This window comes from Cricetulus griseus, chromosome 2, assembly GCF_003668045.3.
Source record: "Cricetulus griseus strain 17A/GY chromosome 2, alternate assembly CriGri-PICRH-1.0, whole genome shotgun sequence".
Lineage (NCBI taxonomy): Eukaryota > Metazoa > Chordata > Mammalia > Rodentia > Cricetidae > Cricetulus > Cricetulus griseus.
The window spans coordinates 416,347,830-416,363,132 of record NC_048595.1 but is presented as its reverse complement, the minus strand read 5'-3'; the positions used below and the strand labels follow the sequence as shown (position 1 = coordinate 416,363,132).

The following is a 15,303-nucleotide window of genomic DNA, read 5'->3' as shown; positions in this document are numbered from 1 at the left end:
GTTAGGGGTTAATCTAGGGACATCCACCACTTCTCCCATCACTTACTGGCTCCTGGGGTTTCATGTACTCTGGCAAACCAGGTACTCATTTAGCATTTTGTCATCAGTGACTCCACAGCTCTGCAGTTCTCTTCTTCTGCTTTGCTAAGGCACAGGGCATCCATCTCATCCCATTCTGCTCCTTCCTGATCACTCCCTTGACTAATTCAGAAGGTGAGTAAGCACTTCCTTTGAGGGTTATCATTAATTTCTCTTTACTAGTCAAATTTGTTTGTTGTTAAAATGTCAGACTAAGAGCTAAAGAAGCAATAGTTGATTCAGCCTTTACCATCTTCAGAGGTATTGCTTATTGATGATAATAAAGAAGATCCATGGGAATAAAGTTTTACATTAAAATACATCAATACATAACATATTAATAAACTAGTATAATATCATAATATATACATTTTATATTCAGTCTTTAGGGTGTTTGTCATATTCTATTATAAAAATGAAATATATCATTACAGAAACAATTAAAAACAAGTAGTAGAGAGGTAGAGTGGGGTTAATTAACTAATTTCATTCCCATCTTTGATCTGACATGAGGGATGCCAATTTTTTTTCTGAGAGAGATATCACACACCTCTGAAAGAGTTCTATTCAAAGTATATTTCTAATATTGGCCTTTATATGTACAGGAAATCAATTTGTGTGTAGTTTACATCAATTGTGCATGTCTACAAACATTCCCTAAATTTAAAAAGTAGAAGAAATAGCAAAGAATAAAACTACAGACTTGCACATCCTGAGAGGTGACCAGCCAATCTATCCCTCCTCCCGACTTTAGAAAGGGTTATGCAAGACACATGCAGTTTGTAAAGAGACCGTGGAACATGTGATATTAGCAGCCTTCATTGTCAGAAAACTGCCTATAGTTTCATCTGGCTGCCTCATACATCACTGTAGTCTCATTTCCTCCCATTGAGCAGAGGCAGACAGCTGGCCTGGGTTCCTCAGCTGCACTGCCCTCAGCTCTCTCCTCCTGTGTCACAGACGCCATCTGAAACAGAGTGTGAGCCCAAATGGGAACAGGACACAAACTCTTTTTTAACACAATTGTGTGAGAAACAGTGTTTTAAACTTGACTTTGAATGGGGCTACAGATTAGGTCAACAAAGGGGCCAAAATCTTGAAGTGCTGTCCCTTAAATAATTGAGACTAATTCTTAAACACTATTATGGGGTCATAAAACACCAAGCCTGGAAATTAAAGATTTTTATGCCTCATCAAAAAGTCTTTGAATGTAACTCCCTGGCATCCTGCCAATAAGGGCAGCTCTTGGGGGGAAACCCTATGCCAAAGGCCAAAGAGGCAGCTGTGTTATTCAGCTTCTGAGGGCTTCCAACTCAGCACCCACACAAGCTCAATTATGAACAAATTAAAGGGATCCAGACTGAACACAGTAATTCTGGTAATTTAAATAAATAGAGTAAAGTCTGCAATTAGTAGGGAAAGATTGATTTTTCTGGAAAACCCAGAAGTATCTACCCAGTCACTTAAATTGTACCCTAGCCCTTGAAAAAGCATAGTTATAGCCAATTGCTTAAAAATAAATTTCTTGTCCTTATTATTTTAATCATCATTGATCTGTCTTAAACATGACCACATGCAAACTCCAAAATTATCTACTAAATATTGAAGCAAAATTGATTCCCCAAATCTAGAGTGGTTACATAAGAATTAAGAATAACAAGTAAAATTGCTGTCAGTTTTTCGCTATGCTTTAGAGGGTGGAGAAATTGAAACCCTTCTGCAGCAGGTTCACATATAAAACTGTAGTTAAACAGATGAACTTTACAAGTTCAGAGAAAACAGTCATTCAAAAAGAAGCAGAGATTAATTGTGTACAAGCTAGTAATTAACTTCCTTCTAGTTTATTAACAAAGAAAAATATATACCGTCACCTTGTATAGATCCTTACAAATCACTTAATAAAATCCAATACCCATTCCTGACTTAAAGAATAAAGGGACTAATGAAAAAAGTTTAGAAGGCTTGGGCTACAAAGAAGCCTATTTGACCTGATAAAGTGTCCTGCAGGAAGCATATATACCATTATACGCACACATATACACACATGCACACATGCAAGAACACAAACACATGCACAAGCACACATGCACACACACACAAACACATACAAATGCTCACAAGCACACACACAAGTATACAAGCACACATGTCTGCACTCACACATGTACAGTGAAGAAACCTTCCTATTGTATCTTTAAACTCACTTTGATTATCTGATTCTAATCACTGGGACAGTCAATGTATTTGAAGAGCCAAAGTAATTTAACTTTGAAAAAACTCTTATTTTCTACTTAAAAAGATAAATCAGAAGAGAAGAACCTGTAAATAGCTAAAATTCATACTAACAGCATAATGTACATAGGGTAGCAACTACTGCAGGACAGATTTATCTATCAATAAACCAGCATGTCTATAAACCCACCCACGTACTAATATAAAGGAATTCAGTATCTAATGAGGTTGCATGCCAAATTATGGAAAGATGGAAAAGTCAAATATAATATTTTTTTTTTATTTTACGGAAGAGGTGGACCTCAGAATCAGTCTCAATCACTTCGATTTGAGACAGTGTCTTTCACTGTTCCTAGAGGTCACTGATTGACTCCACTGGTTGACCAGTGAGCCCCCAGAGGTCTTCCTGTGTGCTTCCCCAATTCTGGCATTACAAAGTGACTGACATCTATGCTTTTTAGATAGACACTATCTACAGTCAGGACCTCATGGTTTCACAGTAACCTATCAGCTGAGCACTCAGGTCAGTCCCATCAAAATGTGTTTTATGGTAAAAGATGTCAAGATCAAAGTGAAAACGCAAGCAATGATTTACAAGATTATAGCAGTATTCTAAAAATAGCAAAAAGTGACAAATGGAATACTAGCAAAGATAAATAAATTTAAGAGAAGAAGATACAAAGGGCTAAAAAATACCAAACTCACAAAATAAAACTTTCAATTAAGCTCAAGGTCCAATTAAATAGGAAAGAAAAAAGCAAAGTTTAAATGAAGAGACTCATTCATTCAGTACTAAGTAGCTATGCAATGACTCCAATTCATTCAGTATTACATAATTATGCAGTGACTCCAAAATGAATGTGGTATGAACATGTACTTGGATGGTTGAGCAAGTGGACGGTATGATAGTAAAGTTCATTTATGATTAAGCCCTGTGTGTGCTTGGTGACTAGGGAAAAGGGATGGGGATGTAGCAGCTGAAGTTTCATAAGAACTGCTCTTCTTTGGAAATATATGTGAAAACAGTAATTGAAATCTAAAATTAATCAGAACATGTGAAATGATTCAATGTACAGGTTAAGGATATTGCTTGACTCAGTAGCAAGCATGATACAGAAATGGTATGGATGGTATCCTGGGCCCTTCTAAGATTCCTACAGACTTTTCAAAAGACAGTGCCAGCTACATAGCCCAGGCTGGCCTGAAATCCAGCTCCACTTGCCATCCACCAAAGTGGCTAGAATTATAAGCATCTGTAAGCATCTACCACCACACTTAGGTCATGGAAACTTTTTGACAGAGAACTAGCAAGTCTGAAGTCATCACTCAATAAATAAATATGAACATTATTTTTAACTCTGTGAAGCTAATGCTTTTTCCAGGTTAAGATAAATATTATGTGAGTATTCTGCCTAAATACTGTAGGTTTTATTTATGAGGATTAAATCCAGGGCCTTGTTCATGCCAGGCAAGCACTCTACCAGCTAAACTACATTTCCAGCCCTAGGGCTTATTATTAGCTTTTAACTTTTGAAGTTGTATTTTATCCTGCTAAGGGCATTAGTCTCATAAACATTATCATCTATCTATCTATCTATCTATCTATCTATCTATCTATCTATCTAATCACACACACACATATATGTACATATATATATATATATATATATATATATATATATATATAATATATATCAGAGTTCTCAATGGCACTTCAAACCACAACAATACTCTTCTCCTCTAATAAAAAAAGAAACACGTCCAAATGCTCAACACTAGAGTATCACTGGGGTTACTTGCTGTGAAAAACAACACATTTATTAAGCTCACTCCATTTTCTTTCTGGGGAGAAAGACCAAGATGGGCCTATACTGCCTACTCCCAAACTCTCTTAAATTCATCATGGACAATAAATATAGTGGGCGGATGCTCACATACACATTTCAGAAATAAGATGTCAATTTGAAAGAGAAAATTTTCTCAAAAATAAAGTGTCAGTAATAGATCAATGCATGTCTCGACCCTTATCAGAGAAGCTTCTATTTGCAGTAGATGGTGATTAACACAGAGATCAACAACTGGGCAAAGTACAGAGAATGAGAAACTATGGAATTTCCAGGCCTAAATGGGACATCTGTACCATGCCCTCTCTGCCCAGTACTCAGGGATCATGGCAGAAGAGGGGGCTCAAAGAGTGCAAGAGCCAGAGATAGTGAGGACTCCCGGGACACAGTGTCTGCTGTGAACTAACAGGGACGGCATGCACAAGACCTGTGCACACTTGAGCCAGACTGAATTCCAACATGGAGAGAAGAGGTAGGCAAGTAATTCACATCTAGCTGAGGGGCTATTAGAAACTGAAATTGGGAGAGTCAGATTTCTTTAGGAGTGTAGCCCTTGATAAGACAATCGCCCTCCAGTGGAAGGCCATACCCTCAATAATATATGGACAGCACTACTTGGACTTGAGATATACATATGTATGTATGTATGTATGTATGCATGTATGTATGTATGTATTATGTATTATGTATTGTGTATATGAAAATAAGTAGGGTGGGTAGAGAAGGGGTGAATTTGGAAGAAGTTTGGGGAAGGGGTAAATATGATCAAAAACATCCTATTAAAATCTCAAGGAATTAATACATTTTAAAAATAAAATAATAGAAATACTTTTTTGACATGACAGGTTCAATAATTTTGTAAACTTGGTGATATTTTTCTCTCTTAAAATGGATGATATACTATTTTTATCTTTGGCACAGACTTTAGAATTATAATGCTAGCCCTTTTTAATTAAATGAAGAAAAACAGCAATATATTTCTCTCCCCAAAATTAAGAGCCATTTTTATCCATTTATCTTCTTTATAGAGAAACTGGGAAGACAGAGAGGAAATGTTTATCAAGCACTTCATGAAAATGAATTACTCCTTAAAGTCTTAGTAATCACGGATGTCATACATTAGCCCTTTGGTTTGTCACAGGTTTGCTCTCAAAAAACTCCCCTTATGACCAGTGCTCATGGCAGCCTCATGGTTGAGCTTTTCTGTCTCATACCATAGGTGATTAGAGCAAATGCTTCCCAACAATTTAGTTAGTTTATAGAAAATGGGACCAATTTCCCTTGTTTCATTGTGATTGAACATTTTCCTGAGCTGCTGTAAATCAACAACAGATAAGCACCATTTATCAGATCATTGGGTAGAGCTTGCAGTTTTGATGATTCTGTTTCCTTGTTACTATTAATGAAATCTATAATATTTCTCAAGAAAACACAATTGCAGGGGTTGGCCCCTGAGTTCTCAAGATGCAATGAATATTTTGCTCTGAGTGTATGCTATACTCTGTTCCTAAGATCCAAGATAATAGTGACAAAGCTCTTCAGTGTCTGGGAAGTATTGTAGCTCCAAGTCCTGGTCTAAATTGTTGCCAGAGTCCTGAATCTCCCCTTGAAGCCAACAAGTCCTATGGTATTCAGAATATCAGTAGAATTGTTTAGGGTGCCTCTACAGCCTCAATGTGACAGACCTGAGGGACACCTCACCTCTCTAGTGTCATAGATTTAGGGATATTTTGTTGAAGAGGCCATTGGGAAGTATCATTTGACCCCATTATCCTGCCAGGCCAAGCAACAGATATGCCCATCAGACATGAGATATACAAGCTGAAATCACCCAGAAGCAAAGGCAGGTAAGTTGAAAAATTTTGTGGCAGTCAAGTTTTTCAGAATTAGTTATTCTCTGATCTACAGAGGGAGAGCACTATGTGGAATTACATGTGTGAGAGGAAATGGAAGGATGGGGTGAGCACTGCCCTTTCCCAACTTCCAAAGTTGAAGGAACAAAACTGGACTTTTGGGAAGACAGATGGATGGAGGAGACTGGAAAGTGACCTGGATGCACTTCCCTGTCACTTACCAAGGTCCATGCTCTTGGAGATTTTCAGGTTAATTGATTCAGGTTGCATGGCTGGTATCACAGATTTGAAATTGACATGTTGATCTGGAAAATATACTGTGGAATCCACCCCAGAGCTGTGGAAAGAAGGTAAATATATTTAGGTTTAGAGTAAGAGGGAAGGAGGAGGGAGGGAGGGAGGGAGGGAGGGAGGGAGGGAGGGAGGGAGGGAGGGAGGAGAGAGGGAGGGAGGAGAGAGGGAGGGAGGAAGGGAGGGAGATTATGAATGAGCATGAATTTATAGTTTTCACATTGAATACATTCCCTCATCATTTTCTCTTCAGCCTGAAGCCACGTATTTTAAACCAAATCCTGATTCTCAAACTTCTCTTATGGAATATAACAATCATGGCCTATGCACTTTATTCTGAAGTAAAATTTAAATAAAATGTACCGGGGTTAATAACATCTTTTGTTCCTTAGTCGTTTCTGCTAATTGGGACACTGTTGCATCCTATATAACTTCAGGTGGGTGAGGAATACCTGGGAAGCCCCAACACTTAAAAGGATGCTACTAGATACTAGCAGAGCCCAAAGTGGGCTAAGAGATTCCTATGGGATGAGTGGGCTTTTAAAGAGCAGTGAAAGGGATTTCTCCTTCAAGAGATCCATCATGAATGACTGATGGCTGCAGGAGACTGAGTTTTACCTTTTTGGGCGATCTTCAAAGAGAAATGCTAATGCCCAGCAGATAGTCTGTCCATCAATAACACCAAAAGGAAGCCACAGGAACAACACAGTTGACAGTTTAGACACAAATACATTAAATACCCTGTATGGATTTTTGGTCCTTGGGGTCAATGTAAAGAATTTTGCTTCTACTGAACAGTCTATTTTGGTTGAGGAGTCAGTAGAAGGGATTATATGAAGAAATTTCAGATAATGGCTGATATTTGTTTGGAAGTAAGCACATACACACTTTCCATAAATTAAATTGCAGCTGCTATCTCCTTTGTACTTGGGTTTGTTAAAATGTATGCATGCAACTCATCTCAGGGTGATTTCTGTCAGGTGAAAACTCAGGGTCCGTTGACAAACAGCAGAAGCAACATTAATCTTGAATGAAGATCCCTCTAAAATGCAGAGAAGAATCTCAACTTTCAAACTAAATATACTAGCCAAATTTAATTTTTTTCTTAAAAATTATTTTACCTATGAAATTTAATATTCCCTGTCAGTAATGTTAAATGGTAGCCTTGCTGAATGAATAAAGAAGCCTCTGTTTTTATAATCCGTGTGTAGAAACAGAATGTGTCCTGACACTCAAGAATACAATGGGCCAGTCTACATCCTGGCTCTGCTGCTTGCTAGCTATGTAACTTGGGCAAGTCATTGGACCTCTCTGAACTTCAGTGTCCTTATACATAAAAGGAGTATAACAATATTTTTTACCCTTTGGCCTCAGTTTCCTCATCTATAAAATGTGCAGTAATAGAATGTCTCTATAAAGCTTTCATAAAAGTTTAAATAAATTCAGATATTTACTCAAAATACTGAGAATAGTTTCTACCACCTGGTGAAAACTATGTTAGTCATATTTTAGTTTTAATAAGTACCTGATATCTTTCTTTTTTATTTCTGTTCGTCAAGGTGGTTTTGGAATAATGACTCAGGGTTCCCTCCAATGCAAAGATTATACCTGTTTTCATGGAAACTATGCAGAAAATTTGAATTGACTCTTTAGTGTTACAAATATTCTGAGGGTTTCTTTCTTGGTATCTGGGTGCCATTATCAATAGAGGTTGCCTTCAAGTGCTCTAGACATGATACCTAGTGACTGCAGAGTATGCCAACTGTGCCCCAGAGTCCTTGACTCGTTTAGTGTTATTGATGCCTGTGTGGTCAAATGGGAATACTCCTATTTTTCCTACAATTTTACAGAATTCAGAGATAGCACTGAGATCAAGAGCTCCCCTTAGGCTTTGGTGCTGTGGGATCATGTATCTTTACATGTGTTACCCATCCTTTATGTGCACATAAGATTTTATGCTTTGATCTTGTATGGTGATGCAGGTTTAATGTCAGCAAGATACACGATCTTTACAAATTCAAAGGCTTGAGGCAGAAGGGATTAAAGGTCACCCATCTATTAGATAAGAGTGTAAGGCCCAAAGAAGGGGACTGATGGCCCAAGGTCACACAGCTGCTCAAGGCCAAAGCTGGAACCTGAGTTCAAAAATTTGGGTTAAAATATTACTTTGAACACACAAACATTGTCTTTTCCTTTAAAATTGAAGATCTGATCACTCACCTAAGTAACTTACATTTTAGGTTTGCTTTTATTTCATCTGAGTGGTGGATGTGATGAAATAAAAAGAAACCAAGTAGTTTATCGAAGCAGATGCTGTACATTTTAATGAGAGCCTTCAGGGAAGATGTTTAGAACAGACATGAATATTCCTCTTTAAAACAAAGATCTCACTGCATTTAAAGCACTCTGCGCATGGCAGACTATGGGAATCTACCCAATTTATGAATGTATCCGTTAATCCAATTCAGCCTCTTAGATGATCTTTTCAAACTTGGCAATAATTGACATGCCAAGAATAAGAGCTCCAATTCTGTAAATTTTTGGAAAATAATCATTCTTACCTCCTCCATTCTACAAATAGGGTGGGAGTGACACTTGATACTGTATCAAGATAGGATCTGCTCAAACAAAGCAAATATATTTCTATAAAAATACTAGGATATAATTGAGGGAAATAGGATAAATGAAAGCTGCACTGTACATATGAATGTTGTAAATCATTTACACATATATACATATGTCTGATTACATTCATTAATTTGATGTTATATACATCTGTTACCATTATTTTGAATGTGTCCAAATGCACAGTTTGAAAATGTTCATTTAGCAGGATCCCTTTTACCATGGTACAAAATGGAAATGCAAAATAAAGCTAAAGTCAGATTGGCAGATATTTAAGGAGGGAAGTGAGGGTAATATAAGATGCAATGGGATTAGAGCCAATGTCAACAGATAGCACACTGAAATAATGACTATAGTATTGAATTAGTTAACATGTGAAAATATTTTAGCCATGTAAGTTAGACGGGTACAATTGTTTGCAATTTTATGCTACATATCGAAAGAATGTCGAGTGAGGGTGGCACAATGATTAACTATAAAATAGGACATATTTTAATTTTGAAGGAAGTTAGCATGTGCTCATGGCTGAGTGGGCTACAGTGGGAAGCTGGACGTTGACAGCAGGCCAGAGACATCTCCTAGATAAAGGCTGTGTTTTCAGCCTGAACAACCAGGGAATCTCTCAAATAGAAATGATACTCTTGTCAAATTATGCTGCATAATGAATAAATAAAGGCAGAAAGAAACATATGCCGTTGTCCTGAAAATGGTGACAAACCAGGAATATGAAAGACACAGAGGAGTCAGGAGTAGGTATTCAAGGAGAACTCATTGAAAGTAAAAGACAGGGAGGGAGATTTGAAGGACCTGCCAAGCAAATTGTTTGAAGCATCAGGGATCTACGACTTATATGTGTGTGTGAGCAGGGGATATGATTGAGAAATATGCACAATAAAGGAATAGCCAAATGTTTTCTAAATTGTTAAGAATATTGTATTACTTGGAGTTTCTGTTACTGTGATAAAACAGTATGACCAAAAACAACCTGGGAAAGAAAGAGTCTATTTCATCTTACAGCATATAGTCCAACATCCAAGGAACTGATGCAGACACAACAGAGGGGTTCTGCTTACTGGTTTGCTCCCCAAGGCCTGATCTGTTTTATTATAGCACCTAGGACCACTACACCATAGGTGGTACCATTCCCAGTAATCTGGGCCCTCCCATATCAATCATTAATCAATAAAATACCTCTACAGACTTGCTTACAATCTGATCTTATGGAGGTATTTTCTCAATTGAATGTCCCTCCTCCTAAATAACTCTAGCTAGTATCAAGTTGACAAAAATCTAGGCAGCACAAAAACCTCAACATATTTTGTTGTTGTTTAGCGTTAAACACTTCTTGAGACTTCACAGCAAAAACACATTTCTCATATATTTTGTTTTTGTTCAGACACATGAATTATAAATCTCTCTCTTCCATTATATCATTGGGATAACAGAGATAAGTTCTGATTTCTTATTTCAAAGAACAGGCATTAAATTTGATCAAATTTAGTTTGCCCTTTAATACAAAGAGTTTTTGTGCTTAGAAGGCCCCACACCCAAAAGCACTTCTTCCTTGCAGAGAACTTTCCATGTTTGACTTGAAAGGCAAGGGGACAACCTTCCTTGCTCAACTTCCCTGGCTCCCTTCCAGCCCTTCCTCTATCCTCACACATCCAAATCCCACTGATGCTGGTCACCTAGGCAACATAATGACTTGCAGGATAGCACAGGTCACAGGTTCCCAGGAGGGGGAAGAGTTGCAAAGCATTAAGACTTGTTTTATCCATCTCAGAAATGCCTGTCCCTTCCACCTATATAATTTCTCCTTTCTTTTAGACTCTGCTACTCCCATGTCTAATGAGCCCTATTGGCTATAGTTTCCTCATTCACAACTGAAATTGCTCAGAGTTCAACACTCTCATCCCTCACATTGAAACATCCAGTGCTTCTCCACTGGTTTCCAAAGTAAGATGCTCATGGAACATGGTTGACCACCTGTCATGGAATCTTCCTCCACAACCCAAAATTTCAGTTCCACTGAACACAAGATTCCTCCCTCTCTCATCAAGACTTTCCTTCAGCCACCTCCCGGCCTCATGGTTCCCCCATTTCCCATGAAATCAGAGTTGGGGTTCAGTCGTCTAAACTCCCAGGGCATCTGACACTGATCTCTCCCTGTTAATTAGCTGTGTGTCTATCCTTTCTGTGCATCTTTTTCTTTAAAATGCTTATGGTTTTTTATTAGCTTATAAAAAGTTAGGTTTCATAATAAATGACCTTTGTCAAACAAAATTTTTGGTTATTATTTCTCTTCCCCACTTCTTCCTCATCTGTCTTGTCCCTGCTCTTCCACTTTGGTGTCACATGCAACCTTTGGTACCCCTCATCCCTTTTTCAGTACATTTTGCTCCCCTCTTTATGGTTTCATAGTCCATACCCACTCTTACAATCCAATCCCTTATCTGCATACATACAAACACTGAGAGGTAAGAGAGAAATGTGAGTTTTGTTTTTCTGAGTTGGGGTCACCTCACTTAATATACTTTCAAGTTCTTCCTATGCTCCTGAAAGTTTCCTGACTTTGTCTTCATAATAGCTGAGGAAACTGAATACATATGCATATAGGTGACATTTTTATTATCCATTTTCCTATAGGTAAACATCTAGGCTGGGTGACATTCCATTGTTGTTGTGAATACTACAGCAATAAACATGGTTTTGTAAATGACTCTGTGGCAGGATAGAATGGGTGAATGTCAAATACTGTTTTTTCTGGGTCATATGATAGTTCTAAAATTTTTCCCATATTTTTTGGTTCTATAAATGTTTGAAGGCACTTTCTTAATTTTTGAGATATAATTTAATTGTAACATTTCTCCCTTTCTTTTCCTCCCTCCAAACCTATACATACACCCCCACTGTCCTTCAAATCCATGATCTCCCTTTTTTTCTTGACTTCTGGGCAAGGTCAGATATTTCTTTATTGTTGTTGTTGTCCTTGTTGTTTTTCAAGACAGGGTTTTTCTATAGATTTGGGGCCTGTCTTGGAACTCACTCTGTAGACCAGGCTGGCCTTGAACTCACAGAGATCTACCTGCTTCTGTCTGCCGAGTACTGGGATTAAAGGTGTGTGTTACCACCTCCCAGCAGGGTCAGAGATTTCTGTACATCATCAAATTCATTTTGGATTCAGGATCAAGACAATTTAGATAAATGAACAAAACTAACTACACCAGTATGTTCTTCAAAGAAAGCCCTACCAGTGCTGGTTTAGCATACTGTGATTCTTAATGTAGTTCATGATACTATTCTGAGGAAAAGAAGTGATTTCAAAAACTAAAAATCAGAGGTAGTACAACATAGGTAGCTTCCCTATGATAGAGTTGGCTACACTCTTCTGTTGCCTTATTTTTTTTTTAGCAGATTGCATTAAAAAGGATAATGGAGATGACACTGGCATTGCTGCAAAAAAGAAGAAGAAATTTCACAGGATTATCATGGGAAACAGAATGGAATAAAATATACAGTTTTTAACAGCCATAATAAATACAGAAAATAGCAAAAAGACAATTTAATGATTTTCAGAACTCATCAGAAGAACACAATCTATGAATTGCACTAGTCAAATAGTATGTATGCTTAGTAAATCTTCCCTCTCATGCTTGTGTAAGTCTAAAAGTTATTGATTTTCTAGTTTCTATTACAGAGTAGCTATAATATTGGCTACCTTTTTCAATATCTTAGATTATATGGTGTTGCTTTAATCTTTAGGTTCCATTAACTTTCTTGGAGCATCTATTTTTTTAAAATTCCTTTCGGGTTTGCCAATTGCAAAGTAAGGAGAACCCGAGGCTTTATGCTTTTTTGGTTTTATTTTGTACCTTCCTATGTAAGTCTCCTTTGAGCTCTGCTTCTCTGGTCTTCAAACTTGTAAAAGAAACTCCAGCTATTTTCTTAGTGATGTTAATTATATAAGATGAATCTCAAAATTTCCAGGAAGCCAATTATGAACAATGTAAGCTCTTAGCCAGAAAAACCTTTCACCCAAAAGGAAAAATGGAGACTGTGAGATTTCCATTCTGGAAAGAAATAGAGTTAAAATAAGGTTGCTGAGTTTTCCCAGAAAAACTATAACAGGGACCATTTATGATATATCATTTTATCGATACCTGTGGCTGTAATCTTCAAGGGCCCATTCCAGACCAGGATGCGGTGGTGGGGATGGCGATACTTCACTCTCGGCCCACCCATCATTGGGAAGCAATAGGTCTATAAACAAGGAACAAATAAAGCTGTAGTAAACCAGAGGGAGAAGGATTCAGTGCCTACTTTTGTTTCAGTCCATCTCTCAGACACATAAAGCAACTTTGAAATCAATAAAGCTTCACCTGGAATGGAAGGTCTCACATGAATACTGCCTGGCTGAGATGACCTGTGCCTCCTAGAGTGTCTCTGTGTGTGACCCATTCACTGGCCACTATGACAAATAAATCCACACTTCTCAATGACCTTTTGTTACCTGTGAAAGCTTGATGCTTAACGATGTCCCTGACTTGTAGGAGACTTCTAAAACATGTCTTTTATACCTTAATGTCTTAATAATTTTGGCTTTGTAGTGAATACTCTGAATTATAATTCAAGCATTTACTTGAGTGAAAAAAAGTACTGAAGGAAATGACTTGAGTCCCTATGTATTGCTCATTGTTTAGACAAAGCAGAGGGAAAAGATCCACTCTTTCTATCTGTGCTATAAGGTCTTGTGAGCAAAAGACTGGAGTCTGGATTTGGGGTTTCCTACTGGATAGAGCATGGCATTTTTCTTCCACAGGTTATTCAGCAGTGGAAAAATAACATGCAGCCTGATTGTCAGTATTACCAGTAAGAAGTGAATTCTGATGAGATACTGTGAGTCAGACATTGTACTAATCACACTGTTCATGCTAAACATTCTTTCCTTTACTACAACAACAAAATTAACTATGGATAGATGAGAAGAACTGCAGATTATATCTTTTCCCTAAATGTCTCCCAAAAGCCTATTGACAAGTTGTTAGAATGAGTCACTGTCTGGACCTTCGTCACTACAAAACATTCTTCTTCAATCAAGCTACCACAGTTCATAATGTCTGTCTTTACCCATTAGTGTTTAGGTTTGTGCATTAGTAGCATAAGCTATGTCCTCTATCATATCTATCACATTCTATTTTTGTGAAGACAGCTATCCATTCAGTTATCAAGCTGTAATCTGTTCATCAACATTTTTCTAACTAGACTGAAGGTAACTTCTTCCTTGTCTTCTCTTTTGTCTCTTCTAAAGCCTCTTTATAGGATTTTTAGAGTCTCATTACAGCCTCTACTTTAACTTTTATTGTATATCTAGGGCCTAGCTGTTTTTCTTAGTGTGGTGGGAGGAGCAGAGGCAAATATCACATTGGTTAACTCTGTGTATAACATGCTCAGACCCTATATGGACTTTTCTTCTCTTGACCATGACACCTTTGTTAAGCTTTGTATCGGGTATGCAAGTATGCAAGTGTAGAACTCTAATCTCATAAAAATAATACTTCTGAATTTAATTGACTATTAATATACTCCTAATACACACACACACACACACACACACACACACACACACACACTCACCTGTGAACATTGACAGTATGTCTTCTAGTCACTCAGTTATTGTTGGCTAAATGGCCCATTTAATTACCATATTATTTTTTGTTTTGTAGAGTTCATCTAATCAAGACATATCTTAGAGATGAGAAATACCTTATAGGATAAGAAAGCTATTGCCCTGGTCTGAAATTGGCACAATATTTGGCTTTTAAATAAAATTTTGTTGAAAATAGCCACACTCCTTTATTTGCGCCCGTGCTCTAGTTGTTTCTGCACTGCAATGGCCAAGTATAGAGAGCTTGATGACCCCACCTTAGACTCTTCTTGAGGGCAATAATAGTGATGCAGCATTGTACACATACCTGCTTTCCTGATGGTATTTGACAACATAAAGGTATTCAATCAACACTAGTCAAATTGAGAAGGAGAATTCAATTTACGATCAACAATGCAGAGTGCCTCCTGCTATAACGTGATGGATGCACTTTGACTTCTATAAACATAAACATTAGGGGGATTTTATTACTTCTTCAAAATCCTCCAGGGAATACGGACATAGTAGGACAGGGCACAAAGTGAGAATGTCTGATATGAGGTAGGGGGAAAGACCTAACTCAGTGGATGACTGGAAGGATTTGGGCAGCGGGGTCACCTGAGCTGACACCTGAGGCAAAAGTGGAGACAATGCGGCCGAGAGTATAAAGGTAGGGAAGGCAAGAGAAGAAAGGTCACCACTAGAGGTGGGTTGTGCTGAGGCTCCATCCATCAGC

The 15,303-nt window shown here is 37.7% G+C and overlaps 1 protein-coding gene across 5 annotated transcripts in view; it reads right to left on the bottom strand.

The window, feature by feature from the left end:
* The window catches only part of LOC100770975 (partitioning defective 3 homolog B), a 1,032,377-nt gene that overhangs the window by 394,340 nt on the left and 622,734 nt on the right, over positions 1–15,303 (bottom strand). For all 5 annotated transcript variants that reach the window (XM_035440979.1, XM_035440980.1, XM_027397031.2 and 2 more), the window contains 2 exons: positions 13,084–13,183; positions 6,229–6,344 (listed from right to left, as the gene is read on the bottom strand). In XM_035440979.1, the coding sequence (XP_035296870.1) occupies positions 6,229–6,344; positions 13,084–13,183 (216 nt within the window). The remainder of the gene's footprint in view (positions 1–6,228; positions 6,345–13,083; positions 13,184–15,303) is intronic.